This window comes from Penicillium antarcticum (assembly GCF_028974205.1).
Source record: "Penicillium antarcticum strain IBT 31339 chromosome Unknown utg000005l_segment0_segment0, whole genome shotgun sequence".
Classification (NCBI taxonomy): Eukaryota; Fungi; Ascomycota; class Eurotiomycetes; order Eurotiales; family Aspergillaceae; genus Penicillium; species Penicillium antarcticum.
This window is the reverse complement of record NW_026695303.1, coordinates 328,502-355,300: the sequence shown is the minus strand read 5'-3', so window position 1 is coordinate 355,300 and position 26,799 is coordinate 328,502. Positions and strand designations below refer to the sequence as shown.

Here is a 26,799-nt window from a genome sequence, read left to right as displayed (position 1 = left end):
CTACAACAACCACCATTCATCCGAACCCTCCCTTCCTTTCCCAAAATGTTGGTCTCCTTGACAGTCGGCAAGGTAGACGCGGGCGTCGCAGTTCTCCTAACTCAAGACAACCGCCTCGTAAGCCACAACCCCTGGGTGGCATGCTCCAACCAGCAGCCAGACTGCGACAGGAACAAGCCATGCTCAACCCCAAGAGAAACATAGCTAATCACCCCTCGCGCAGATTGAATTCCCCTCCGTCCTCCTCCCAAACAATATCGCTTCCGGCAGCATCGTCGATATCACCGTTTCGCGCAATCACACCGCAGAAGCAGCAAGCGCAACAGCCTTCCAATCCCTCCAGAAACGAATCCTCAACACCTACGGTGTGAAAGCTCCCTCGCCTCCGATCCTGCGTCTCCGAAATGCCACGCAGACTTCCCTCGTCCTCGAATGGGACCCTATCGACCTGGCTACAGCATCCCTGAAATCACTCTCCCTCTACCGCAATGGCTCCAAGGCCGGCTCCATACCCCGTCCCTTGGAAACTCGCAGTACGAAAATTTCCGGCCTGGCTATTCACTCTGAATACACTTTCCATCTCGTCCTTCGGACCACTGCTGGTACTTACCAGTCCGAGAAGCTGACGTGTCGCACGCATAAGATGACCGATCTGTCCGGTATCACTGTTACAACGGGAGTGCTGGATCCGGCGCAGAAAGAGGCGTTGGGCTCGGCGCTTGATCGGATTGGTGGTAAGATGATTGACTCTGTGCGGATTGATACTACGCACTTTGTTTGCACAGAGGGACGGGGCCCGCTTTGGGAGAAGGCTGTTGAGATGAATATTCCTGTTGTCACGCCTGAGTGGGTCGATGCCTGCGAGTCTGAGGGTACGATTGTTGGTGTGCGTGGTTACTATCTCAATGCTGATCCTAAGACTCGACAATTGGGTGTTATTCATGGCTCCTCGCATCAGCGTACTACTTCTACCATGTCTACTGCTACCCTGGCTAATCAGGGCAGGCCTAGTACTGGTAGACCTAGCACCCAGCCTGTCAGGAGTCCTGTGCAGGAACAGGTGCTTGAGGAGCCTCCTTTGACTCCATTCCCTGGTGGTGACATGAGTGGTCAACCGCAGGCGCAAACAGAGGAGGTTGGATCCGCGGGCGAAGATGAGACCCCTCCTCCACCGCCCCCTCCAAAAGATGAGGGAGAGGGTACAAATGAGACTGTTCCAAATGGAGACTCCGAACCCGTGTCTGTGCCCCAGATTCATGAGCCTGAAGCTGAGGCGGAAAGCAACGAAGATTCAGACAAGGGGACTACGCTGCCACAGAACAGACCCGATGATGATTCCGAGGCTGCAAGTTCTAGTACTCCAAAGAGCAAAGGGAAAGAGGGTGAGGGTGACTTCAATGAAGTCCCTCTGTAATATTTCTCTTTTCTTCTTCTCCTTGCTCCGTCAATTCCTTCCCCTGTATCTGTTCTTGTCGAGCGGCGTCTACGAACTTTTCCAGTACAGTCTTACGATGTTGTGTTTGGCGACGCGCCTCTATACCTAGATAGACAAGGTCTCTTACGAATGTGCCCGATCTCTCTGTTTTATTGTTCATTTTTATCGTATGTACAGTAGATAGTCTTCCTAATGCAGCCCTAGCTCTTTTATCTATTCTATATATGTAAGAAAGGAAAAAAGTAGTAGAAGTAAGACCGAAACTGGCAATGATTCTCTAAATGTAAATCTATCATGAAATGTCGTAAAATCAGAACATGGCCCGCCAATGCAAAGTGCAAAAGTCTGAACCAAAAACTCGAATTTGAGAGTACCTCTCAGGGCATGCAACTGAAATAAAATGAAATGAAAATCAAAACTCGTCCAGTCCGGGGTTGTTTCAAAATTAGGCCTCGGTGCGGATGACATCGTCAATTGCCTGTGCGACGTATGCGACGTTCTTCTCGCTCACTGTATTCTGCGTCAGCTCGTGTTCTGGTGATACGGATTCGGGTTTCTTACAGCCGCTGATGGAGGCTCGGCCGGACTTGAGGAGGTAGATGTGGTACTTGTCCTTGAGGGCGTAGACCTGCTTGGGGGAGAGGCCGGTGTAAGAGAACATGCCGTTCTATGGATTATTAGTATATATTTCAATTTTGTAGGTAGTTCTGTTGGAGACTTACCTGCTGGATAATGTGCTCCCAGGTTCCGGGGGTCTGCAGGCGAACCAGCTCGTTGTACAGAGCCTGGCGCATAGTCTTGATACGGGAACTCATAACCTGCAGGTCCTGGTGCCAATCGGCAGTAAGCTCCTCGTTGGTGAGGACCTTCTTGACGATGCTGCAGCCAACACGGGGGCCCATGGAGAACTCGCCACGGATCAAGTGGCAGAGGTTGTTCACCACGATGTCGCGAATGGAGGTTGAACTGCGGTTAGTGACATAGTGGAAGGCACCAACACGCTGGCCGTAAAGACCGAAGTTCTTGGAGAAACTCTGTGCAACACACATCTCCATGTCGGGCTTGTGGTTGAAGAAGTAGCGGACAGCCCAGGCGTCCTCCTCGACGGAGCCTGAGGCGAAGCCTTGGTAGGCCGAATCGAAAAATGGGAAGAGGTTCTTGCGCTCGCAGAGATCAGCAATGGCCATCCACTGCTCCTTGTTGGGGTCCAGACCGGTGGGGTTGTGCGCGCAGGCGTGCAGGAGCACGGCGTCACCCTCTTCCGCATCGTTCTCAAGGGTGTGCATCATTCCCTCGAAGTCGAAGGACCGGGTGGCGGCGCGGTAGTAAGGGTAGGTTTTGCGGGGCACGCCGGCAAGCTCCCAGATGGTCTGGTGGTTGGCCCAGGATGGGTTCGACAGCCAGACGCTGCGAGGCTTCATGTGGTGGGCGAGGAACAGGGCACCCAGGTGGTTGGCACCGGTACCAGCAACGGTCTGTACGGTTGCAATGCGTGCCTTGGCCTCTTCCTCGGATTGCTTGCCCTCGAATCCGAACATCAGATCCCGCGCGATTCCGAGGAAGGGCACGTCACCCTCGATAGCTGTGTACTCGTGGCGCATAAGGTCATTGTCTGCTACCAGCAGCTTCTCGGCCTTTTGCACGACAGGCAGGGGCCATGGCTTGCCATCGTCGGTCCGGTAAACACCCACTCCCAGGCTGACCTTGTGGGGAAAGGTGTCGACGGCGTAGGCGCCGTTCAGGGCAAAGATCTCGTCTGGGGGGACCGGGGACACATTGAGGCGAGTTTTAACGTTAGCCATTGTGATGTATATTGCGATTGAATGAGAGCTCAATGGATTTGAGCAAGTTGTGTGGGAAGAGTGTCGATCAAAGAACAAGATCGATCGTGGATCGCTGAGTCAACCCGATATCGCATTTCTTTTTGCCCCGCGGGAACTCCCGCTTAATAGCGGTTCGTGAGAGGTAAAGCATCATACACTCCTTGCTTGAGGACGGATATCCGCGTATATCCTGGAGCAGAATCAAATAGATCGCGACTGTTGATCCTGGTTTGGTTAATCAAGGACACTTTCCCTTGGTCAGCTGGGGACATGGCGTCTGCTGACGTCTATTTTGGATAAACAGCCTGGTTTGATGTGAAAATATGTAAATACACATGGGAATACGACCAGTACATAAATATTGAGTGGAAGATATTCATTCGTAATTCAATAATTGGTGGGGAGTTGTAGTTGGTAGATGCAGTGGATGACTGCTGTGCATAAATATATAGATTGAAATAACATGCACATCATCTTTTATTACTTCCACCACCAATCATGTAATAACCGATTTATTTCTTGATAATAATATTCATTTCACCGTCAATATGTGCTTTGTTATTACTAGATGCCTCCTGAGTGTTGTTATCGGTATACTGTGCCATGCTGTAGCATACAACAGAGACAAGAGACAAGTCTTTTCACCTCCCCCCTCCATCTTTGAAGATCAACATAAGGCACTCGAGAATAGGTAGAAAAGAGGCGGAAAAAGAGGTGGGAAGAATGCATCAAATGGTAGACTTGCATTGAAATTTCGTAAAGAACTGATCTGATACTTTATGGCATCGTGAACAAATGTATGACCCCTGGTGTAGCCCCCATACTACTCGTAACAAGACCAGGGATAATGCACTACTGACGTTTTATGCATAAGATTGACCTATGGCTATCACACCTGAACAAAGCGTACTTTGACACCCCGTACCCCGCGCGTGGTGTCTACTTCCGCGAAAACGAGCATCACCTTCCAGCCACATAGCCTTACACTGTAACAAATTCGATTCGCAATGACCTCCAAGCTGGCAGCTACCGGTGATCCAGCATTATATGCATTCGAAAATCGAATGATCACTCAACCCCTTCACAACAGTATCCCGACAGAACTACTTCCTCGTTACGACCCAGTCTACATAGAGTACTACAACAAGTACAATGCCGGGCGACTCCATACACACGAGGTCCCGATAGAAGAGTTCCGCAAGAATCCAGGCCAGTATACCATCTCCTATGGCCGAGCGAGGGGCCCGGATATCTACAGTATCACTGAACAGAAGTGCCCGGTCGATGGTGGGGAGATTACTATTCGGATCTTCGAGCCAGAACCTAAGCTGAACGAGCAGGGAAACCCGAAGAAGAGAGCGGCCTATATCAACTTCCATGGAGGTGGCTGGGTATTTGGCGGGCTAGTCTACGACCATGACTTTTGCAAGCGGGTTGTCCATGGCCTTGAAGGAGATTTGGTTGCTTTTGATGTCGACTATCGTCTGGCACCGGAGTATAAGTATCCAATTCCTGTGAATGATTGCTGGTCTGCTTTCAATTGGGTATAGTCCCAGAATCCTGGCGAATAGGCGAATATCAACTGATGAGATGCGACCTAGGTCCGCTCCAAAGCAACCGAGTTCAATCTTAATGTAGACCGATTCGCTGTGGGCGGCGTGTCAGCAGGAGGTCAACTCTCGGCCGTCATCAGCCATCTCTGTCGCGATGAAGGCATTCCACTGCGATTGCAGATACTGACTGTGCCAGCGACGGACTTGCACAGTGTCTTCACGCCCGAAGGGAAGTTTGACCGAGAGAATTGTCCCTACGACTCATACCGGGAAATGGAGTTTGCGCCAGCACTACCTGCAGCGCGTATGGCATACTTCCATCGACAGTTCCTGGGAGTGCCTCGACCGGCGGAGTCTGATGAAGTAGTTCCTACCCCTCCATCGTTGCCAATGTATGCTGATCTCTGTAGGACTGGAAAATATCGCCGATCCTCGCTCCTGACTTTCAGAATTTGGCCCCTGCGTTGGTGTCTACCGCGGAGCTGGATCCATTGCGCGACGAAGGAGAAGCGTATGCGGCTAAACTTCAAGCTGCTGGAGTATTCGTGGAGGTAGATCGTGTCATGGGTGCGCCACACCTGTTCCCTGCGATGGATGGTATATTAGAAGGAGGTCGACGATACAACGCGAAGGTGGTTGAGACGATGAAGCGACAACTCAAGGGATGAGTGTTCAACCCGTAATCAAAATACCATAGTAAACCAATGATACCACATTGACAGCTAGGAGTCCGTGTTATTTTGTGTTTTGCCGATACCGGGAAGTTTCGGTTGGGGAGAGCCGGCGACTCGTCGTTTAATCTTCACTTTTGCTTCTTGAGGACACTTGCGATCTTTCCCTTGAAGCAGCGCGATCAATTGAGCCTGTTTTTGTCCACTTTAGCCATCATGAACCCTTCTACCTCCCGAGCCGCGGTGCGCTCTATGGCCACCCTAACACATGCGACCAGAGCCACCCCCGCAGCCCGCAACCTTCTGTCCATCGCTCGTCCGGCTACTCGGTCTTTGAGCTCCAATACCCGTCAATTCGCTTTCCCTCGCCTTCAGACCCTCAACAAGCGTGCCTTTGGAACCACCACCAGAATGGTAGGAGAGAAAGTTTCTTGGAATACACAGACAGCTGATGGTTTTTAGTCCGTTGACGCCCGTACCGAGAGCGATGCCTTTGGTGAGATCCAGGTGAGTGACTATGACGTTTCAATGTGTTGGAGTTACAAGAACTAACGATGCTCGAATAGGTCCCTGGCGACAAGTACTGGGGTGCGCAGACTCAGCGGTAAGCCGACCCGCGAATCGACTACAGAAAACTGAGAGAACGGATCGCTGATGGAAACAGCTCCCTGGGCAACTTCGACATCAACCAGCCCCAGGACCGTATGCCCGCCCCCGTGGTCAAGGCTTTCGGTATCCTCAAGGGTGCTGCCGCTGAGGTTAACATGAAGTACGGCCTTGGTATGTGATGCTCTAGCAAATTTCGACATCAGATTATTGACTAGCATCAGACCCCAAGATTGGTGAGGCCATCAAGCAGGCTGCCGCGGAGGTCGCCGAGGGTAAGCTGCTGGACCACTTCCCTCTGGTTGTCTGGCAGACCGGCTCCGGCACACAGTCCAACATGAACTCCAACGAGGTTATCTCCAACCGTGCTATTGAGATCCTTGGTGGCACCATGGGTTCCAAGAAGCCCGTTCACCCTAACGACCACGTCAACATGTCCGCCTCCTCCAACGACTCCTTCCCTACCGTCATGCACATTGCTGCCGTTGTCGAGCTCGAGCAGACCCTCCTGCCTTCCCTCAAGGGTCTCCGTGACGCCCTCCAGGTCAAGGTCGACAAGTTCGAGCACCTGATCAAGATTGGCCGTACTCACTTGCAGGACGCCACTCCCCTCACCCTCGGCCAGGAGTTCTCCGGCTACGTCGCCCAGCTCGACCGCAACATTGAGCGTGTCCAGGCCTCTCTCCCCCACCTCCGCTTCCTCGCTCAGGGTGGTACCGCCGTTGGCACCGGTCTCAACACCTTCAAGGGCTTCGACGAGGCCGTCGCTGCTGAGATCAGCAAGCTGACCGGCACCGAGTTCAAGACCGCCCCTAACAAGTTCGAGGTTCTCGCCGCCCACGACTCCATCGTCGAGGCCTCCGGTTCCCTCAACACCCTTGCCTGCTCCCTGTTCAAGATCGCCCAGGATGTGCGCTACCTCGGCTCCGGCCCCCGCTGCGGTCTCGGCGAGTTGATCCTCCCCGAGAACGAGCCCGGTAGCTCCATCATGCCCGGCAAGGTCAACCCCACCCAATGCGAGTCCCTCACTATGGTCTGCGCTCAGGTTATGGGTAACCACGTCGCTGCCACCGTCGGCGGCATGAACGGCCAGTTCGAGCTGAACGTCTTCAAGCCCGTCATGATCGCCAACCTGCTCCACAGCGTACGCATCCTCTCCGACGGCATGAACAGCTTCCGCTCCCACCTCGTCGAGGGTCTCGAGGCCAACGAGTCCCGCATTAACTCCCTTCTCCACGAGAGGTATGTACTCCCTCCCCCCTTACATTTGGTGGCAAATTCTAACGCTTTGACAGTCTGATGCTTGTGACCTGCCTGAACCCCGTCATTGGCTACGACATGGCTTCCAAGGTCGCCAAGAACGCCCACAAGAAGGGCACCACTCTCAAGGAGAGTGCTATGGAGCTCAAGGCTCTCAGCTCCGAGGAGTTCGACAAGTACGTTCGCCCCGAGCTCATGCTTGCTCCTAAGGAGTTGAAGTAAATCAACAGCACTGCTGTTTCTGTGCCATTATAGACTATGATGTAAGAATTTTATATTTGATCTGAACATTTGAGTGCATGTCGTGCCGAGTATAGAGCCTGGATATTTAGGCGAGTTAAAAATAGGATTTTAAGCAGGTAGAACAAGCCGAGTATTTACCAACTAAGAAAGCAATAAATAAGACGGAGATGCCGAGTATGAAAATTTAGACATGCAGACTAATAAATAGTCTGTACAATATGGAAGTGAGGAATCCACCAAAGTATTAATAGAACCCCTGGGGCAGTGTTTCACCTTGTACCTGGATCCCTTCAAGTATTTCCCAAGGTTAAATCTTCCTGTTCCTCGTTTCTCACACTCTCGCTTCAATTCAATCTTAACATCAATCACCTCCTTACAAAATAATAAACAACTCTCCCTTAATTCCTCCCAACCCAACACCACAACCCCCACCAAAATGACCACCCCCATCGCAACCCTCCACGGCGCAAAAGCCATGAACGAAACAATCACCCAAATCGACACCCCAAGCCCCCAATCCGACGGACCCCTCTTCCCTTCAACCCTTATATCCCCAGAAGTCATCGCCATCCTCCCAGAAAACTACACCATCCGCCCTCTCCGCCGCTCAGACTACAGCCGCGGCTACCTGGACGTCCTGCGCGTCCTGACTACCGTCGGCGACATCTCTGAGGATGCCTGGAACAAGCGCTATGACTGGATTACCTCGCGCAACGATGAGTATTACATGCTTGTTGTCTGCGATGGTGCGGACCGTGTTGTTGGTACTGGCTCTTTGATTGTTGAGCGCAAGTTCATTCATGTGCTTGGTATGGTTGGTCATATTGAGGATATTGCTGTTGAGAAGGGGCAGCAGGGCATGAAGCTTGGTTTGAGGATTATTCAGGCTTTGGACTTTGTTGCTGCTAAGGTTGGTTGTTACAAGGTATGTTCTCTCTCTCTATTCATGCAGTATTGTGTTCTGCACTAACTGGTCTGCAGAGCATCCTTGACTGCTCCGAAGCAAACGAGGGCTTTTACGTCAAGTGTGGTTTCAAGCGTGCCGGTTTGGAAATGGCCCACTACTACTGAGCGGTTGTGCAATCTTGAATTGTAGTTCGACCCGGTTTACTCCGGGCTTTCATCTGGCGTTTAGGGCATGAGGTTCGATTTGCCCGGCTGGGCTTCTTGAGGGCGCATTATACATGATAAACCGCGAAAAATCATGCTTTGATTGCACGTTTGAGACATGGGATTTATTGATCCTGCAATCCGGCTTGCGTTGGCCTCTCGACTGGACGAGCCAATATACAATTTCGTATCGCTCGCTTTGCTCGACATCACTATATATGGGCGCGAGGCGAGCGGGCAAGACTTGGTAGCGCTGGATCAACTTGGTCTTGATGCTTTTGCTACTGGAATCCCTCTTAGACTGTAACACCAAGTATATTATACAAGACTTTTAGGGGACGGGGATGCAGAGATTAGACTTGGTCTAGTTATAGATTGCATGAATACTCTTACCACTACTCGTGTTGACATACTACTTGTACGACTCGATCTCGCGTACACATAACTTGGTGTACGCTTAACAGAATAACATTTAAGTACAGCTTAAAGCTGAATTTGACTACATGGCAATTCCGGATCATATCATGACATGACCAGAAAAGCAAAACGATTCATTGCCGAAGAGACGCAGAGTTCATTTGATACTCGCATGGGGATTCATATTTTTGTTCCTTTGTTCCCATTTTCTGCATTGCGTTGTATTGCATAAAAACTGTTTCCAGAAACAAGGTATCTCACAGACAGTACTCCAGCTCCGGTGCCCGCAAGTTCCATCATATCGCAACCGTTAGCTCAGCGCTGCTCCATTCAGAACACCTCCATTCCCAACCATTTCTATTGTGAAATTTAGCGGGACTTGGCGGCGACCTTGGGGGCAGAGCCCTTGGCACCCTGCTTGCTCTGGATGCGCTGGGCACCACCCTTGGCGGCGGCGGTCTTGGCCTTCTCAGCCTTCTTGGTGGCGGCGGAAGCGGCCTTCTTCTCCTTGGCTTCCTTGATGGCCTGCTTGCGAGCAGCCTCACGGGCCTCGGGGCGCTGGGAGCGGCGCTCCTTGATCACGTCGAGGGAAGCACCAACGATGGCACGCTGGTTCTTGACAACACGGCGGGTACGCTTCTTGGCAACCTCCTATATAGTGTAGACAGGTCAGTAATCTGTCGCAGGTCCATCACTTCGTTGCAATCATGATTGTGTGGCGGAGTGATGATCCCTTCTCTTGCTCTGTTTCATCCCGAGCCGACCGTATTCCAACCACACAATCCAAAAATCCAATATTCAAGGGAGGGGCGACCGACCTCAGAGATACCCTTGCGGTGCTGGCGACGGAAGAGAACAGTCCATGCGATGCGGCGGGGGTTCTTGCGCTGGAGGAAGAGGGACTCGGACTTTCCGTTCTGGAAACGGAAGATCTTGCTGTCACCACGGATGAACAGCTTACCCTAAAACACATCGAATATTAGCCTCTAAACAACGGCAACCAGGCGATAAAAATGTGTGCGGCGATTCGATCCAACGGAGAGCGACTGCAATATCGATCCAAAGCCCAATGTCGAAGTCGAATCCGGGTCGTTATTCAGTCGCACACAATTCCTCCACGAAGCGACGGGGTGACAAAAAACGCACCTTGCCAGGGTAGATCTTCTGGCCGGAGAAGGAGTCGTCGTAGGTACGCATCTTGTCGGATGGAGATGCGCTGACGGGTTTGTCGTTGAGTGGTTGTCGAAAATCGGGGATCGCGATGATGCTTGCTGACCCAATTGTGGTGCGGGCACTCGCTAATGTGCGACACGTGATCTCGGCTGCCCTGGCTTATCGATAAGATCACATGACCTATTTCTTATTTGATATACATTTGTACTTTGTTGTAGTACTTTAATTCCGTCACTATATTGCCATATGGCCTGTACTAAGTGTTGACTTGATTTCGACATTTATGTTATTTCCATGTCTTATCAATAGGGCCGTCTGCTTATCTATCCATCTACCCCTCTACTTACCCATTCTCACTGAAGACCAGCTCTTCAGGAAGTGACTTTGAAACTGGACTGCAGATACATGCATGACTCTATAGTTGCCCTAAATATCAGCCACAGAGACTGTTTGCAGAAAACAAGTTTGATTCTATGCAACGCCTTCTGGACACCCAGATAACTAAGATAAGGACATGCAAAGAGCAGATTGTCCCCTGCTCTAAATAACATACTTGCTCGCTTAACAAACGCTAGGCACTTAATGCCTGCTCTCACGAATAGAAAGTTCTGTCCTGCACTTCATGGTCACATTACACCTCGTCGCATTTAGGCCATAGCATGAGTCCGAGTCCACTCCCGAGCCGTTTGGATCGCAGCGGGCTCATCGTCCTTCCACCGCTGGGCAACATTGTTGTCAAGGGGATCGTCGGGGTTGGGGGCACCGAGGAGGGCCTGGATCGACAGGAGGATCGTGCGGATCTGGAGGGCTGGGGACCAGTTGTCTGTACCGAGTCAGAATACCGTACGGAAAATAAAGTCGTTTTACTTACTCTTCAAGACATCCAAGCAAATGCGACCCAGACGGTCAATATTGGGGTGGTAGATCTTGGTCAAGAAGCGGATCTTGGGAGGAGTCATAGGATAGTCGTCGGGCAGGAAGAGCTCGAGGCGGAAGATGCCACCTAGTGAAGGCAGGTAAGCCTTTGATTGAAGTGAAGATACGAGGTTTGCGCGCGCATACCTTCATATGGAGACTGTGTAGGACCGTGAATAGAGACGTCAAAGTAACGGAGATTGTCTTCGTGAGGGACAGCATTGATGCCAGGAACGCTGCAGGAGGCACCGGGTGTTAGCATTTGAACGAGCCTGTATGCAATTTGTGATATCTTACGGCTCGGCCATCAGGCGCTCCGTCTCCTTGATAATTCTCTTGGGCAAAGCCATGGCGATCCGGTCGAGTCCTGTTAGATTTGGTTCCTTTGAAAGATGGTGTTCCTGAAGTATTGCAAAAATATGCGCTCTATTTATTGTAGACCACAAGATCAAGAGCAGAGATTGAAGAGAAGAATATCCTGAAGAATCAACAATAAAAGATTCCAGAACGTAGCGACGTAACCGGCCGAGGGGCTGCATTGCGGGGTTTCTTCGCGTTCCGTATAGGTCACGTGTGCGCCACAGCACCAGCCACATCTCCACATCTTATCATTCCATGCTTCACTTGTATCCCACAATACCTTCACTCCTGTATAGGAGATGGTGTTTGCATCAAGAATGAACACATTTTCTCCTGATGCTCTTTAATCCTGTATACAGTGACTTGAAAATTCCTGCGTCGGCACCCAACGCGACCAGGTTGAGCCCAACGGGCATCTCAATTCAAGATGTCAAGCTCAATGGAACCGAAGCCCCTCACCTCGGCGTTTGAGAGCCCGACATTCGATGAGGATAGCTCGTTCCATGTAGAGCAGCCCGTGGGGGCAATGTCAATATCCCCCTGTGGCCGAGACGTTGTGCTAGCATCAAAGGAGGGTCTACATGTCATTGATTTAGACTCACCCTATTCCCCGCCACGACATCTCCCTCACCACACACCATGGGAGGTAGCCGATGTCCAATGGTCCCCATTTGCAGCACGCGACCAATGGGTTGTCAGTACGTCCAATCAGAAGGCGTTGGTCTGGAACTTGGCAATGAAGACGTGGCAGAACTCCATTGAGATTGTACTGCACGCCCACTCGCGCGCCATCACCGATATTAATTTCTCGGCTTTTCATCCGGATCTTCTCGCCACCTGTGCAGTGGACAGTTTTGTGCACTGCTGGGATTTGCGCAGTCCGGCGCGTCCCGCCATATCTTTCTCTGATTGGTTTACTGGTGCAACCCAGGTGAAATGGAACCGTCAGGACCCTCATGTTATTGCAAGTTCCCATGACCGGTTTCTTCGGATCTGGGATGACCGCATGGGCGCGTACCCAATCAAATCGATTGAAGCTCACAATACTAAGATTTACGGAGTCGATTGGAATCGTGTCCGACGTGGCGCGCTAGTGACTTGCTCACTTGATAGGACTATCAAGTTCTGGGATTATACTTCCGAGTCCGATGTCCCCGAGAAGCAGATTCATACTCCATTCCCGGTATGGCGCGCACGGAATACGCCATTCGGATGGGGTGTACTTGCAATGCCGCAGAGAGGCAACAATGATCTACATCTTTATAGTCGGCGAGCTGAAGATGGCTCGAATAAAGAGGCTGACCTACCCTTAGCGCATAGCTTCCCGGGACACAAGGGACAAGTCAAAGAGTTCCTCTGGAGACCCCGTGGAGGGGTGGAGGATGGTATCGACCACCGCGACTTCCAACTTGTGACGTGGGGAACAGACAGGGAGCTTCGGTTACACAGAGTTGACCCTGAAATCCTACAGCGTGTGGGCTACGAAAAGGGCAAGTCCTTTATTTCGACTCGAACAGTCACACGCCTCGGTGCGGTATATCGCAGTTTCCGTGATGTGAATTCAGACTTGGAATTCGACGACATCGACACAGCCTCCTCGATTGGTGCTCAGAATCAAAATCAATCGACAAGCTCTGGGATGAATGCTATATCAGTCCCCCACTCCCGTGGTTGGATTAAAGGAGGCCATGCTGATCGAGTTGGCATGCTGCCCAGATCAAATTTGAGAGCTGATACTAATCCCATTGCTTGGATGCGTGGTGTTAAGATATCAGGCTGGGACATTGAGACACTGGGAGACGAAATCAGCCACGTCGGTGAAAAATTCACCAAGGTGGCATTCGACTCGGTTGATGTCCGACAACGAAAGATCACGATCTCTCTCAATGGGCCTTGGGGGGCTGATGGCGCTTCTCTGTTCTTGAAAGTGGACATCAAGTTCCCAAATAGCTATCCCAAGACTGCCATCCCGACATTTGCATTCCAAAAGACGGCGGCTGTTACCGATGAATGGGCTGCAAAGATGACCGCTGAACTGCGAACAATTGCTGAGACCTACATGTCCCGAAGCAGAGGGTGTCTGGAAGGCGCAGTGCGCTATCTTCTGGGCGAGAGCAGCCTGGAGGAAAGCATTGCTTGGATCCTTGGCGAAACAGGTGACAATATCAAGTCTCCCATCAATGGCGAACTAGAAGGCGAATCTAGTGACGAGGATGAAGTCGGCATGACCCAAAGCCAAGAGCTGGGCATGAGCTCAGAGCTTCTACGCCCTGTCAACGCCAATGTCATGGTCCCTGTGGCCAAAGCCTGCGGCGCAATATGGGCAAATGACGGCCGCCTTGTGTGCTTCTTCCCACCAAAGAAGGACAAATCGTCGGAGCTGTTCGAGACCATGGGCTTCAAAGAGATGACCAGATGGTCCCGAGGAGACAAGGTCTTTGAAGGCTTTGGTCGGTTACAGACCAACTCTCCCGGCCCACGCGGCGGAATGGGCACAATTGCCAGCACGGAAGATGGTGCATCATCTGACTCGGACGATTCTTACTCCGAGACATCAAGCTCTTCAGGCTCGTCTGATATGCTTTCAGGATTGCCAACACGTTTCCCAGCACCCCAGACATGGCGCAGTGCTGGCAGCTATGGTATGCACCGGCCAAGATCAACAGATAACTCCCAGCGATCCACCGGAGGTGGAGCCACAGTGAAATCAGAAGGGCCTCAGAACATTATATCTATCCATGATTTAAGTGATCTGCAACCAGTCAAGCGGAAATTGGCTAGTCAGTATAGCATTTGTGGCAAAGGACCAGATGTATGTGCTCACAACGCGGCTGTCGCCCTTGACGCTGGCTGTTACGAACTGGCCCAAATCTGGGGTCTAATCAAGTTGATTCTGCATGTTCGAAAAAACCCCGGCTCCTTGCCCGAGTCGGGACTGCTACAGCGGCGTACACAGAGGAAAGGTAGTGGGCTTGGTGGTATCGGAAACGATGGCCTCTATAGAGACTTGACCGGCAGTATCATTCGCTGGGGAGATCACCCCCTCGGCAGTCATTGGCTTGTCCCTGCTCTCTTTGAGCATTTCGAGCGCATCGGCGATGTGCAGATGGTGGCGATGCTATCCAGTGTTCTACAAGAAGCAAACCAAGATGATGGATTGGAAAAGCAGAAGAAGAAGCCTGGACAACAGGCTTTCTCGCTGGATTTCTCTGTCGCATCGACCGTTCAAGCAAAGCTGCCAGCTGTGGCACCTGCTTCATCTGTTCCAAAAGATATCCAGGCTATACCTGTTTCCCAGACATCAGCCCGGTCTTCTAGCGAAATATGGCGACTTGAATCCACACCACCACATTCAACGGGCACTACGCCTCCATTCATTTCTCGCCCTCGTGGCATTGCAGCTGACCGGAAGCCTTTGAGCCAGACTATGTCCATCGCTGCATCGCCTGACCAGCAATCGCAGCCACGGAGCGGATCTGGATTTGGATCGGTGCTGGCGTCGTCACTATCTCGCTCATTCACATTTGGACCATCGTCCGCATCCCCACCGACAAGTAGACTGGACAAGAAGAAACCAACTCCACGGGAAAGTCCGAGCGTGGTGACAACAGGACAAGTCGTAAGTTTTTCCATGCAGTCAGTTCCACTTTCCAATAGCCATTTTAACCACCATATAGTCGGAGGCCCAGTCAGACAATGAAAGCGACGAACCACCCAAACACAAGCCACCCGCAAGGTTCAAAGTCACGATGAAAAACCAAAATGCATTCGAAAGCGACGGTTCAACACAAGACTCACTCCTCGACGAAACCAAAGAATCTCTTTACCGCGCATACCGCGCCGCATACGCCGATCTCCTCTCAATCTGGGACCTCCCAGTCCAACAAAGCGAAGTCATGAAGATTGGAACAGTAACCAATCGAGTAGACGACATAAACGCCAGCCATTGCTGGAATAGCACGACCGAAACTGATACCTCACTGAAAGACCCGCCCGGTCCAATTACCCAGAACCTTGATTTCCAGCGCCATTGCACTAGTTGCGGCCATGCGCTGCAGATTTCCATCTTTAATAAACACCCCGTGGCTCCTGATACACCCTCGAAACGCCACCAGCGCAAATCATCTGCTAGGCGATGCTCGAATTGTCAACCGCGCCAGCCTCTCCCGACGAAATTACCTTGTATTATTTGTCGCGAAGTGGTAGACGGTATGCTGATACCGTGCCTGGGCTGCGGCCATGTCAGCTGCTTCGACTGCCACCGGGAATGGTTCCTGCGACCAGGCGATACATTCGACGGTTCATCAGATCAAGATCCTAAATCCCTTCCGTCTTGCCCGACAGGTTGTGGCTGCCAGTGCTCTGAGCATATGGTCGTTAATGTCCCCATGCCATCATGGGAAACACCATCACCGTCGCCCTCCCCAAACCCTAATCTCCACCTGCAACCTGGGCATAATGCATCTACATCTGTGTCGCCTAGTCAAGCAGCTCATCAGAAACATTCTCGTCGGAGACAATCTGAGCCTGCTGTTGCTGTCGATCCGCTTAGAAGAGATCTGAAGACTCGGGTTGGAACTGGTCAACTTGAAGATGAATTGGATTTGTGGCAGGAGACTTCGCCTTTTGCTTCGCTGGCCAGGGGTTTGGGTGGTGGGTTGAGTCGCGGGTTACGGACTAAGGAAGAGCGCAAGAAGAATAAGACAGTTGCGATGGCTCCGAATGTGAAGCGTTCTTGATTGGATTGGATTGGATTGGATTGGATTGGCGTTGGATCACATATACCTATTCTGTTTATTTGTTTTTGATACCACTATGTAAGATTATGGCGTGTAGTCGGTGTAGGGAATCGACTGGTCTCGGCCGTTGATCTACAGCCCGAGCACTGGCCTCCAACACTAATAGCAACCAATCATATACTGGTCACACAAGCTCAGTCTGGTTACACGGCATCTATGGATTGCATGTAGTCTACAGAGGAATGTACGAAGATAATGAAAATGAACTCGTAGCTTCATTAATTGTATTTCACTCTATGCCATGACCGACAAGTAACAGGGCGATCTAATCTAAAGCGCTAAAAAAGCAGGGAATACATTTGCTGTACTCCCATCAACCCATGTTCAACAAGCAGCCATTATCTGCCAGTCAGACTGGAGAAAGTTACAGCTGCTTGAGGACAGCGTCGGCGCTGGAGAGCTCAAGAGTGTTCTTGGCGGCCTCCTTGGCGGCGTAGGTGACCTTGCCGTGATCGATGATGATCACGTAGCGGTAGGTGCGGCCCTCCTCGTCGGCCCAGCCGATAGACTTGGAGAACTTGGCCTCGGGGTCGGAGAGGAAGAGCTGGACGGTGTTAGCTAAATTCTGCAAATGATTGCATGCAGCGGAATAGAGGAGAACGTACAATGTCATCGCCGGTAACACCGTTGGCCTTACCCCAGGCGCTCATGACGTAGGCATCGTTGTAGGCGAGGACAGCGACCTGGTCGACACCCTTCTCGCGGAGCTGGGGAAGCTTCTGGATGTACTCGGGGACGTGGTTGGCGGAGCAGACGGGGGTGAAGGCACCTGTGGAGATGGCGGTCAGCATTAAGAACCTTGCGGACGTGCAGATGGGATGCAGAAGAGAGGGGGAGAGAAATTTTCAAAAGAGCGGTCACGTACCGGGCAGAGCGAAGAGGATGACCTTCTTGTTGGCGAACTCCTTGGAGGCATTGTAGTTGATGGGGATACCGCAAGAGGTGATCTCGCCGGACTCCTCGGACCAGGGGATGTAGCTGTGTTTCATTAGTGACGATTGAGTGGATTGGCCATGGAGGGTACTCACGAGAAGACGACGTTCTCGGGGAAAGCATCACCAGCGTTGAAACCCTTACCCATTTTGGCGGTTGATTGAGATTGGAAGTTAGAGAGAGAACAAGAAGATAGTAGTTGAAGATAGTGGTTGAAGATAGATAAAGAAGAAGTCAAATTATGGGAGGCGAAGAAGTATTTAAGATTACACCGCTTACACATATCGGCCCATCGGGATTGAGTGGGACAGGAACAGACTGGCATTGGCCATAAGGTGATCCGAAGTAGAAAGATACCGAACCGTGTGGATTAGCAAGAAAGACCGTCGAGAACCGTTGATTACAGTTATCGGTCCAGGGCCTTGGGCTTAATAAGATGAAATCATATGATAGGCTTAGGGTATCAGTAATTGGCTTCCAGTCAATCAGACTCGGATTTCGTATTCCTGACTGGTTTGAGTGGAGAATTAGGGATTGAGGCGAATTAGGAGGGGCAATGATGTTATGCAGGCCTGATATTTCGGGCACCAGGTGGGATGTCATGTGTTGCTGCCTCTATTACAGGGCCAATAAGTGTAACTAACCCAAGTTAGTTAGTCACAGGTGACTGTGAGGTCCCGTGCGCTTGCCAACGTTATGAGTCCGCTTGCTGCCTCATACCCGAGGCATCCACTTATGGGGCATTTAAAGTTAGCGGTCACGCAGCATAATAAAAACCATGCGATTCTTACGTTATTTCACCTGGCTAACTCTAACCATACATTAACCTCACCACCAACACTCCGATCAGACAAAGTATCCACCTCCAGAGCATCTCGAAAGAGGAAACTCCTTCTGACTGCACATCGTGATCGCACCAGAAATCCACATCAACCTCGCCACCAACACTCCGATCAGACAAAGTATCCACCTCCAGAGCATCTCGAAAGAGGGAACTCCTTCTTGCTGCACATCGTGATTGCACCAGAAACCCACTTCACTCCAGCATAATACCCGTCCTCATAAGAATCAGCAGAAAATGTCCCCTCCTGAGTCTGCGCACCAAGACAACCCTTGAGGACTCGACCATTCTTGCGTGTTTTGATAGGCTTGGTGATCATAACACCAGAATAACCGTCGGCAACGGTTCCCTTGACAGTGACCACCGTCTGGGTAGTCCATGTACGAGTGTAGTCAATACCAGCTGAGCCGCCCAGCTTGTCCTTGATCAAATCCAGGTCCACTCCGACACTCACGCTGATACTGTTGGCCACGGAGTAACCCGAACTGACGGAGACGTCCAGGCCATTTCCGGTGCCAATTACAACGGGCGACATTTGGACGTCCCAGTCGACGAATGTTTGGGTTGAGTCCGTGATGACTGCGGTGGTCAGATCACACGAGTCTCGGGAGTGGAGCTTGGAGCTGTTGCCGGCAGAAGAGGTCCCCTCGGCATCGTTAAAGTCGCCTGGGTGATCGGAAAGCGCTTGCGAGCTGATAAGCTCGTGATAGACGCTCTCATGGACAACCTCCACTAATCTCAAGATTAGCAGTCGTTCATGCTTTGGCTTCTGAAATTGGATACTTACTGCGGCCTTCGCCGTACAGGATGACTTCTCCTGGCTGGAGAATATGCTCCGGTGTCCACTTGGTGCTGTTGAGACTGCGTTCAGCAAATGGTGCCGCACTGGCAGCTGTGGCCAACAGGGCCATGGCCTTGACGAAGAGCATCGTGAAAGAAAAGAGGATGGATGTTAAGCTGAAGCGATGAGTGATGGGAATATACCGTGATCTTCGGGAGATATCTTACTTTTATAATGAACAGATGCACTCACTTGTCGCGACATCTATGACCGAGGGCGCTCACCAGTTTCACCTTTCAAAGACCTATAGTCCCATTGTGGATCTTGCACGTTGGGACCGACTGCCTGTTACGGACAGGATGTGCATGTCTCTGATCCTTCAGCCCGCGGAAACCAAGAGGAGACAAAATACCTCAGCATCCTATGGTCTTCCATTCTTCAACAGAAAGTTCTAACCAAAAGAAATAAATGAACTAAGCAGTCAGCTCAGAAGATGATTCCTGGTAACCTGGTCTCACATATCCCCAGGGTCCTCTATCGCATTTCCCAAACCTCTGTCTCGCGACCCTGTCAAACTAACACGTTCCTCGCGATGATTCTTCTCTTGGCAAAAGTCAGATAGATATACTTCTCATAACATGGAGAGAATCCATGGACCACCGCCGATCTCATACCTCATTCAGATCACATCTGTTTGGCGGAAATGATTCTGTCACATTGTCTCATTTTTGGCCCCCATGCGATATATTGTTCTTATGAGGGTTTCATTGATTAGCCGAAGTTTCGCTAAATCGTTGGTGCTGCAGCTGGGCGCTGATTCCCCGAGATTTCCCCTGATCTACCGTTCGTTATGCAGATCGGGCAACGGTCGGCTTTAAAGTTTATTTCTGAGACACTTCAATATGAGCAAGCTTTCTGTTCATCTAAAGTACTGCCAGTAGATAGGCAGAAGTCAATTGCTAAATTGCGAATGATGCTATTGCAGTCGAACGTTTGGATCACATGTCGTATCTTCTGATATCAGGTCAATTTAGTTGGACAGGGGTGACAAATAAATACCCTTACAATCCCGTGGATTCTTTACCATAAGTCTTCATTCCATCCATTAATCCTTTTACCAACAGTTCAGCATGCGGACAACAGCACTCCCCCTCTTATTCCTCCTTGGAGGGTATGCATCCCCAAATCCCCGAGAACCAGAAAGATATCTAACATTTATCTGCTAATATAGAGCCGTCGCAGACCTGCACAATATCGCGGTCTGCGTCAGCGGCAGAAAATACTCCGAAATCGGCGGCACTCCCTTCAGCCCCAGCAATACATGGTCTAAGGACTATGAGATCCTACCGGCTGAGACCAAGTGTGCCTGCGACTTTTACAGGCAGCGCAATACTGGCAATAATCAATGGGATCAGTGTCCTGATTGTACCTTTGTATGTATATCTACTCATTTGGTACTTGTTAAGTACGAGGGCAAGGCTGATACTTTCTAGGATGGTGCCTACTGCAACTCTGCTGGGTGGCACATTGGTGGCGATGAGGCAAGTCCATTCCACTGACAGCGATTCATACATGCTAATTATGGTTTTAGATGACTTATTACTGCGAGAAGCTGTGTCATGCTCAGGGTGCTGAGGGAAATTAGATGGCAATGAGGGACCTTCAAGTTCTGTAACTTCATTGTCGCTGCGCACAATTTCCTGAGTATCTGTCAAGTTGGCTTAGACCTAGAAATATCATTTATTGAACTATTTGTCCAACAATAGATACTGTCCATAAGATGAAGCGAATAGCGCCAAGACCCGGGGTGCAGATGGCGCTAGCCAACACTACTAACTGACCTCGGCGCTGACGTAGTCTTTCTATCAACCGCATACTGTATCAAAATGGTCTCCATCGAAGAAGTACGAAAGAATAACTCCACTCTGAAAGAGTATGGTCCAAACCTAGTAGCAGTCTTCGGTAAGACCCTTCCCCCATTCATCCTCGACCCTATCGTCTACTAACTTCCCCAGTCGGCGGCACCAGCGGCATAGGCGAAACAACCGCCCGCGCCTTCGTCCGATCAACCCTCTCTCCGCGAGTCTACCTCGTAGGCCGGAGTGAGAGTCGCGCGTCGCAGATTATTGAGGAACTTCGTGCCTCGAACCCGGATGGTCAGATCAATTTTGTCAAGAGTGATGTTTCGCGACTGCATGATGTCGATGAGGCTTGTAAGGCTATTCAAGCTAAGGAGGAGAAGGTTAATTTGTTGTTCTTGAGTGCTGGCATTTTGACTACGAAGGGGCGTGATGGTATTGTTTCCTCCCTGCTGATCTGATCCCTTGATTGGTCTCCGCTGACATTTCGCAGAAACTGATGAAGGCTTGGATAAGAAGCTCAGCTTGCATTATTATTCGCGCATGCGCTTCTTGAATAACCTCCTTCCTCAACTTACTAAAGCTGCTACTAGTATTGAAGGCCCGGCTGGAATTCGGGGTAATCTATCGAGTGTCGTCTCCGTTCTTGATGCACGCGGTAATGCACCTCTCATTCTGAAGGACCTGTCTTTGAAGGATAACTACACGCTGCGCAACGCTGCCAATCACGCTATTACCATGACTTCGCTGTCTATGGAAGAGCTTGCTGCGGCTCATCCCTCTACCTCATTCATTCATGCCTTCCCCGGTCTTGTGAAGACGGGTCTTGCGCGGGATTATAATTTCGTCATGAAGGCTGCAGTGAATGCGATGCTTACCCTTGCTTCGAGATGGACTGTTCCTTTGGAGGAGAGTGGCGAGCGACATCTCTATACGGCTACTAGCCCTATCTTTTCACCTAAGGAGACTGCTAGAGGTGTTGCTGCGCTGGGCTCGGACGGGGTGCAGGGCTCTGGTGCTTACTTGATTGGATCGGATTCGGCGACGGTTCCCGACCAGAAGGTCCTGCATGGATACCGTGAGGATGGAACGAGGGGAAAAGTTTGGCAGCATACTCTTGATACCTTCAAGGGTATCGTTGGTAACTAGTTTCGGGTTTGATAGCTGGTGGTTAGTCCAACTCTACTCTTGTCAACGTATAATCTTCATTATACACTTCGTATGCATTATTACATCTCACTCTACTGTGAACTTAATGCCTGGTATCATTGACATGATCCGTCGTCTCCATCAACCTAGCCAACGTAACAGCCTCCCTAAGCGCCCGTCCAACATGCCCACGCACCCCAGCCTCCTCCATAACCATCAACCCACCAATCGTACATCCCTCGGGTGATGTCCCCTGATCCTTCAGAAGGGCAGGATGCATCCCGCTCTGCAGCATACTCGCCGTCCCTTGCATGGATTGGAAGATCATCGTGTGTGCCAGGTCGCGGGGGACCCCGACCGCAACTGCGGCGTCAATCATCGCATCGACTATTACGGCGAAGAAGGCTGGTGTTGAGCCTCCGACAGCTGTCGTCGCATTCATTAATCTGGGGTCAATGTGTACTGCCTTGCCGATTTGTTCAAAGATCGATGTTGTAATTTGGAGATATCGCTCCGGCAAGGCGGGCTCGGATGTTTCGATTGCCGTGAGGGATTGTGAGACCTGCGCGGCGATATTGGGCAATGTCCGCACAACCCATGCGCGCCCGGAGGTGTTTTCGGCAGTTGTGGCACTCCCGTAGATGGTTGTTTCGAGCTTCTGGCGGGTCCAGCCTGCCGCGATGCTGATGAGGAGCTTGTCGGTTAAGGCTTCGCAGAGGCCGGGCTGGCTTAGGACATCCTCAATGTCTGCCGGGTCTGCGCCTAGAATGACTACGTCGGCGTTTTGGATGGCTATGACATTGTCGCCGCGAGAGACGAATACTTTGTTCGTTGATTGGGCGAATCGCTCGTTCAGCCTCTTCTCTGAGGATGCACTGCGCACGCAGGCGATGTATTGTGTGAAGGGTAGCTCGCTGGATTTCTCTGCGGGCGCATTTATCAGGCCGTTTAGGATGGCAACGCCCAGATTTCCTATCATTACTGTCAATGGCTATTTGTTGTGTGGAGAGCCGCGCACTTACCACACCCCAGGATGCAAAGGGTACCATTCTGAATGTTTGACATTGTAGAATACAGAAATATCAGATCAGAGTAGAGTCAAATTCAATGGAGAAGGACATATGGACGAGGCAGAAGCGGAACAGGTCTTTTTGAAGAACATCGGGAGTGCTTCCGGTGGAGAAATCGGTCCAAGCCCCGCTACTTCAACGTCCAACATTGTTGATTGCATCTTGCTTGGTTTCTGTTTCGATTGATCTTAGTAGAGGATTTATAGTCTCCTCGGGTTGACTCCGAGGGCACACAGTACTGCTAGTCCATTTTCAAGCCGAACATAGTTGTCAGCATGCTCCTGCGATAGCATTCTTTTGTGGAATAATTGAGAAGAGTGTCCTATTCATCCTCGAAGGAGGTCGCATAGTACCCTGGTCTTTGAAATGGCATGTTGAATGCCCAGGCATTCTCCCATTGTGAAGTAGTTCTTCCCCTCACGGCCTCCACCGCCACTTGTATAGATCTGGACGCTGCGGTTGTGAATCTAAAGCCCAATACCGAGATATTTCGTTCGGAATTTGACATCTATCGCACGCAAAGCCTTCAGACCTGTTGTTGAAAGTGTTATAGCCAACTTTTGATCAAAATTGGAGAAAAGCACATGATCGGGTGGCCTGCCGGTGATCAGCACTAGTTTCCCCCTCACGTCTCCTCATGTTATCAGAGGAAAACATTCGTTATACGATAGCTTTGGAAAGGGCTCCATAGATATCTCCAACTCCGCAACGGATGACGCTTTTGGGCAATCGGTTGCATGGCCTATAATTGCTCTCCGTCCCACAAGTAGTCCTCCTACTCTCTTTTCTTTTCTTTTCTTCCTTTTTGCGATCATGGGCCCCTCCACATCTGATCCTATTATTATTGTCGGGGCTGGATCCTTGGGCCTTTCAGCGGCTCTTCATCTCGCCCAAAGAGGCTACACCGACGTTTCGGTGTTCGGAAAGAATGATGATGTCCCTCCGGGAGACTTGTCAATTGTAGTGCGCCCGAGTACAATTAATTGGTGAAATAACCACTAACTACGAGACGTTGGATATAGGTCTATCGCACAGCCCAAGACGCAGGCGTGCAGTTTTTTCCGGGACAACAGGTCGACGAGATTGTATACGTGAGCACCTTGACCGGGAGGAAGAACGCGGGCATTCGCACACAGGATGGTCAATTCTACAGCTCAGTCCTAGTCATCATTGAGGCTGGAGCTGGAGATAGCCACCCAATGTCTCAAGTTGACCCCATGCATGATCCCTTGGCTACGCCCCTGTCATGGTACACCAACCTCTCGCATTCTCTCGTCAATTACGTGCCACAAGATTCTTCCGTCATATTACTCTCTAGCAGCTGCAAATGCTCGGGACAGGGCTCTAGCTTGTTCTCTTTGGTGGGGTCTATGGTCTTGGATCTCTTAGGAGCAACGAGTGATCAGCCAATCGCTGTCAAGACTAAAGAGTTGTCTGATATTCTACCGCAAAATTTGGCGAGACTGTGAGGATATTTTTAAAAGTCTAGTGAGCGATGATGAATTCAGCGAGATTTACAAGCGTGACGCCGTCATCGAAGAGCGGGCACCATCAGCAAGGACTTGTCTAAGACTAGCTCGGTAATGGCCTTGTGTACCTAGTTATGACCCGTATATGAATAAGTACTCTTCTAGCATGTTGAGAATACTGTTGAATTTGGGGTCACTCTCATACTAGTGAGCCTAAATGAGGCTGATCGCAATCGATCTGAGTGGACACCACAGATATGCATGGATGTCTGACATTTGCGAAAATAAAATTTGATATGCTGTGAGACACATTCTCATATTCGAGGCAGGTGTCCTCAAATTCATCAATGACGGCAGAAACGATATCAAGCCAAGCGTGATTAGAATCTGTGTGTCGAGTGTAGAATCGCACATCATATTAGACCTCGTCTATCAAGTTTCAACATGATTCTATATTCCTAGCCTCTCCATTCGCAATCGCTCTTGTTCTGTTTCCATTTGACGTATCCTCCGCTGCCGGTTCTCTGCATGTAGTTCCGCTCGTCGTTTGCGGAGCGCTGCTTCTCGCATTTGCGATCGGTGATATTCAGCATTTTGCTTCTGATATTTTTGGTGGGCTTCACTTCGTTTCCGTAGCCTTTCTTCTTCGTATCGATTGACATTCTGCTGATGAATCGCTTTTCCTTCTGGGCTGTGAGGGTCATACTGGAGCAGTTCTTCTTCCTTTGTCGGCTCTTGCTGCTCTTGCTCTTTTCTCCGCTCCTCTTCTGCTGCTTTGCTTCGGTCTTCTTGTTCCTGGTATTCTGGACCATAGACTTGGTCTGGTTGCTCAAATAGAGGGGCGTCAAGAACAAAAGGACGTAGGCCCCTGCATGTACGACAGTCTCCCATCGTGTAGGAGTCCTCGTGGCGAAGAATCGGTTGTGGATTTTTGCAGTACTCGCCCCTGCAACGAGCTCGGGCTTCATCACAGCGTTCGACTCTCCATCCCTCTGTGTGTCCGCAGCCCGGGATGCGCTCGTTGACAGGAGAGGGGATGGACCCACGGTACCACTTGTAGCGAAGCATGCACATGTTGACGAGAATCTCCGGCAGTGTGGGTACGTTGCAGGGTGTATGTGTGATAATTCGAGGTTCTTCTGATGGAACTGCAGGAAGAGAGGAGTGGCCTGTGTTGATGGACAGAGGTCAGCTCAGGGTATTAGAAGCCATAGATGATACTTGAGAAAGATCTAATGGGGGCTGGCCTTTGCACTTATCTTCCAGGGTTGCCAGATTTAGACAGAAATTATAAAGCCATTGAACCGGGAAGCTGGTAGAGAACCTCTTTGTGTGAATCAAAGAGTGGGACAATAAAACAATGGCCCTGCAAAAATGGTGAAATTTCTCAGCTGTTCTCTCTTTGTGATGATTGCCCCGGGGGGTCAGAGCCTGAAGCTATGATCTTGTAGCACTGAGTATTCTCAACGCCTAACTTGTGCGAGCAAGACAGAGTTAAATTCGCATTCATAAGGATCAAGTGAACACCCCTGCCGGTCCTTCCAGTATATCGTACTAGGGTAGATCCTGAAAGCGTGCCTGATTTTGTAGCCACTATAGGCATTGTCTGTTCTGTAGGTCCGTATTGGGTCTCATGCACTATATGTCCCTTCTCATTGTTCATATTGAACTCGAATCGATTGCTCTCATTATTTGCAAACCACAGAATCAGACATTCTAAACACAAGTCCCTTACAAGGAAACCGAAACACGATGACTTTACTCAGTGGGAAGAAGCTATGCATGAACACATCGATTTTAGGTTTACTTATTCCGTCCTCCGATGGAATTTCTATTTGTTGTCGCCAAAAGACGTAAGTACAAAGTTTCCGGGAGCCTGTCCACGCTTGAAATACCCAGGCTGAAGGTTCTGGTAAATCGCTTTGGGATCATGTTTCGAAGAATGCGCTGCAAGCGAGCCGCGTTGGCATCTACGTAGACAGCAATCACATCCTGAAATTGACTTGCATAATCCATATAGGCGAAGTGGTTGTTGTTTCCCATAGCCTGCGCTTTCTCTCGCACTTTTCCCCAGTAGCTGTTGACAAATCGATAAACCGTGTCATCGTCCGACTCGTCCGCCCACCAGCAGGCAATTCGTGGTAAATGAACCCCAGTGGGCCCTTGGAATTAAGGCCTAGTGCATTTCCGCCGAATTCGGACATTCTTTCTAAGGTCGGCTCTGTTAGGGCGTGATAGATGAGTACGGGAAGTATGCCCGTCACGTTCGCGACTTGTGGTAAGGCCTAGAAGAACGCTTCGACTGCCCTATGAGCAAACACCTCATTTAGCT

At 50.6% G+C, this 26,799-nt stretch overlaps 15 protein-coding genes across 15 annotated transcripts; 8 read left to right on the top strand and 7 right to left on the bottom strand.

Moving 5' to 3' along the window:
* Nucleotides 1–45: 45 nt before the first annotated feature.
* Nucleotides 46–1,414, top strand: N7508_004783 (putative chitin biosynthesis protein (Chs5); the record flags this gene model as incomplete). The annotated part of the gene is made up of 2 exons (XM_058462849.1): nucleotides 46–117; nucleotides 224–1,414. The coding sequence occupies 2 exons, from the start codon at nucleotides 46–48 to the stop codon at nucleotides 1,412–1,414; spliced, it is 1,263 nt and encodes a 420-aa protein (XP_058319327.1).
* A 466-nt stretch (nucleotides 1,415–1,880) lies between these two features.
* N7508_004782 (putative aspartate transaminase) lies at nucleotides 1,881–3,237 on the bottom strand (the record flags this gene model as incomplete). Its single annotated transcript, XM_058462848.1, has 3 exons — nucleotides 1,881–1,945; nucleotides 1,997–2,102; nucleotides 2,158–3,237. 3 exons carry the CDS (start codon nucleotides 3,235–3,237, stop codon nucleotides 1,881–1,883), a joined length of 1,251 nt encoding a protein of 416 aa, XP_058319326.1.
* Nucleotides 3,238–4,265: 1,028 nt separating this feature from the next.
* Nucleotides 4,266–5,479, top strand: N7508_004781 (alpha/beta hydrolase; the record flags this gene model as incomplete). Its single annotated transcript, XM_058462847.1, has 3 exons — nucleotides 4,266–4,772; nucleotides 4,860–5,174; nucleotides 5,222–5,479. The coding sequence occupies 3 exons, from the start codon at nucleotides 4,266–4,268 to the stop codon at nucleotides 5,477–5,479; spliced, it is 1,080 nt and encodes a 359-aa protein (XP_058319325.1).
* Nucleotides 5,480–5,698: 219 nt separating this feature from the next.
* On the top strand, nucleotides 5,699–7,570 carry N7508_004780 (class II fumarate hydratase; the record flags this gene model as incomplete). Its single annotated transcript, XM_058462846.1, has 6 exons — nucleotides 5,699–5,896; nucleotides 5,945–5,989; nucleotides 6,049–6,086; nucleotides 6,147–6,262; nucleotides 6,313–7,330; nucleotides 7,384–7,570. 6 exons carry the CDS (start codon nucleotides 5,699–5,701, stop codon nucleotides 7,568–7,570), a joined length of 1,602 nt encoding a protein of 533 aa, XP_058319324.1.
* Nucleotides 7,571–8,027: 457 nt separating this feature from the next.
* On the top strand, nucleotides 8,028–8,662 carry gup1 (glucosamine 6-phosphate N-acetyltransferase; the record flags this gene model as incomplete). Its single annotated transcript, XM_058462845.1, has 2 exons — nucleotides 8,028–8,516; nucleotides 8,573–8,662. The coding sequence occupies 2 exons, from the start codon at nucleotides 8,028–8,030 to the stop codon at nucleotides 8,660–8,662; spliced, it is 579 nt and encodes a 192-aa protein (XP_058319323.1).
* Nucleotides 8,663–9,487: 825 nt separating this feature from the next.
* On the bottom strand, nucleotides 9,488–10,315 carry N7508_004778 (60S ribosomal protein eL24; the record flags this gene model as incomplete). The annotated part of the gene is made up of 3 exons (XM_058462844.1): nucleotides 9,488–9,769; nucleotides 9,937–10,080; nucleotides 10,265–10,315. 3 exons carry the CDS (start codon nucleotides 10,313–10,315, stop codon nucleotides 9,488–9,490), a joined length of 477 nt encoding a protein of 158 aa, XP_058319322.1.
* A 623-nt stretch (nucleotides 10,316–10,938) lies between these two features.
* N7508_004777 (E2 ubiquitin-conjugating protein UBC13) lies at nucleotides 10,939–11,556 on the bottom strand (the record flags this gene model as incomplete). Its single annotated transcript, XM_058462843.1, has 4 exons — nucleotides 10,939–11,114; nucleotides 11,163–11,294; nucleotides 11,354–11,442; nucleotides 11,504–11,556. 4 exons carry the CDS (start codon nucleotides 11,554–11,556, stop codon nucleotides 10,939–10,941), a joined length of 450 nt encoding a protein of 149 aa, XP_058319321.1.
* Nucleotides 11,557–11,993: 437 nt separating this feature from the next.
* Nucleotides 11,994–16,305, top strand: N7508_004776 (Mtc5p; the record flags this gene model as incomplete). Its single annotated transcript, XM_058462842.1, has 2 exons — nucleotides 11,994–15,185; nucleotides 15,244–16,305. The coding sequence occupies 2 exons, from the start codon at nucleotides 11,994–11,996 to the stop codon at nucleotides 16,303–16,305; spliced, it is 4,254 nt and encodes a 1,417-aa protein (XP_058319320.1).
* Nucleotides 16,306–16,729: 424 nt separating this feature from the next.
* Nucleotides 16,730–17,446, bottom strand: N7508_004775 (peroxiredoxin family protein; the record flags this gene model as incomplete). Its single annotated transcript, XM_058462841.1, has 4 exons — nucleotides 16,730–16,909; nucleotides 16,971–17,134; nucleotides 17,231–17,343; nucleotides 17,394–17,446. The coding sequence occupies 4 exons, from the start codon at nucleotides 17,444–17,446 to the stop codon at nucleotides 16,730–16,732; spliced, it is 510 nt and encodes a 169-aa protein (XP_058319319.1).
* Nucleotides 17,447–18,251: 805 nt separating this feature from the next.
* On the bottom strand, nucleotides 18,252–19,068 carry N7508_004774 (uncharacterized protein; the record flags this gene model as incomplete). Its single annotated transcript, XM_058462840.1, has 2 exons — nucleotides 18,252–18,871; nucleotides 18,927–19,068. 2 exons carry the CDS (start codon nucleotides 19,066–19,068, stop codon nucleotides 18,252–18,254), a joined length of 762 nt encoding a protein of 253 aa, XP_058319318.1.
* Nucleotides 19,069–20,050: 982 nt separating this feature from the next.
* N7508_004773 (uncharacterized protein) lies at nucleotides 20,051–20,479 on the top strand (the record flags this gene model as incomplete). Its single annotated transcript, XM_058462839.1, has 3 exons — nucleotides 20,051–20,091; nucleotides 20,152–20,353; nucleotides 20,414–20,479. 3 exons carry the CDS (start codon nucleotides 20,051–20,053, stop codon nucleotides 20,477–20,479), a joined length of 309 nt encoding a protein of 102 aa, XP_058319317.1.
* Nucleotides 20,480–20,806: 327 nt separating this feature from the next.
* On the top strand, nucleotides 20,807–21,928 carry N7508_004772 (uncharacterized protein; the record flags this gene model as incomplete). Its single annotated transcript, XM_058462838.1, has 3 exons — nucleotides 20,807–20,882; nucleotides 20,936–21,214; nucleotides 21,273–21,928. 3 exons carry the CDS (start codon nucleotides 20,807–20,809, stop codon nucleotides 21,926–21,928), a joined length of 1,011 nt encoding a protein of 336 aa, XP_058319316.1.
* Nucleotides 21,929–22,031: 103 nt separating this feature from the next.
* N7508_004771 (pyrroline-5-carboxylate reductase family protein) lies at nucleotides 22,032–22,993 on the bottom strand (the record flags this gene model as incomplete). Its single annotated transcript, XM_058462837.1, has 2 exons — nucleotides 22,032–22,900; nucleotides 22,951–22,993. The coding sequence occupies 2 exons, from the start codon at nucleotides 22,991–22,993 to the stop codon at nucleotides 22,032–22,034; spliced, it is 912 nt and encodes a 303-aa protein (XP_058319315.1).
* An 818-nt stretch (nucleotides 22,994–23,811) lies between these two features.
* N7508_004770 (FAD-dependent oxidoreductase) lies at nucleotides 23,812–24,467 on the top strand (the record flags this gene model as incomplete). Its single annotated transcript, XM_058462836.1, has 2 exons — nucleotides 23,812–23,961; nucleotides 24,021–24,467. The coding sequence occupies 2 exons, from the start codon at nucleotides 23,812–23,814 to the stop codon at nucleotides 24,465–24,467; spliced, it is 597 nt and encodes a 198-aa protein (XP_058319314.1).
* A 458-nt stretch (nucleotides 24,468–24,925) lies between these two features.
* N7508_004769 (uncharacterized protein) lies at nucleotides 24,926–26,070 on the bottom strand (the record flags this gene model as incomplete). The annotated part of the gene is made up of 2 exons (XM_058462835.1): nucleotides 24,926–25,636; nucleotides 26,023–26,070. 2 exons carry the CDS (start codon nucleotides 26,068–26,070, stop codon nucleotides 24,926–24,928), a joined length of 759 nt encoding a protein of 252 aa, XP_058319313.1.
* Between the last annotated feature and the right edge of the window lie 729 nt (nucleotides 26,071–26,799).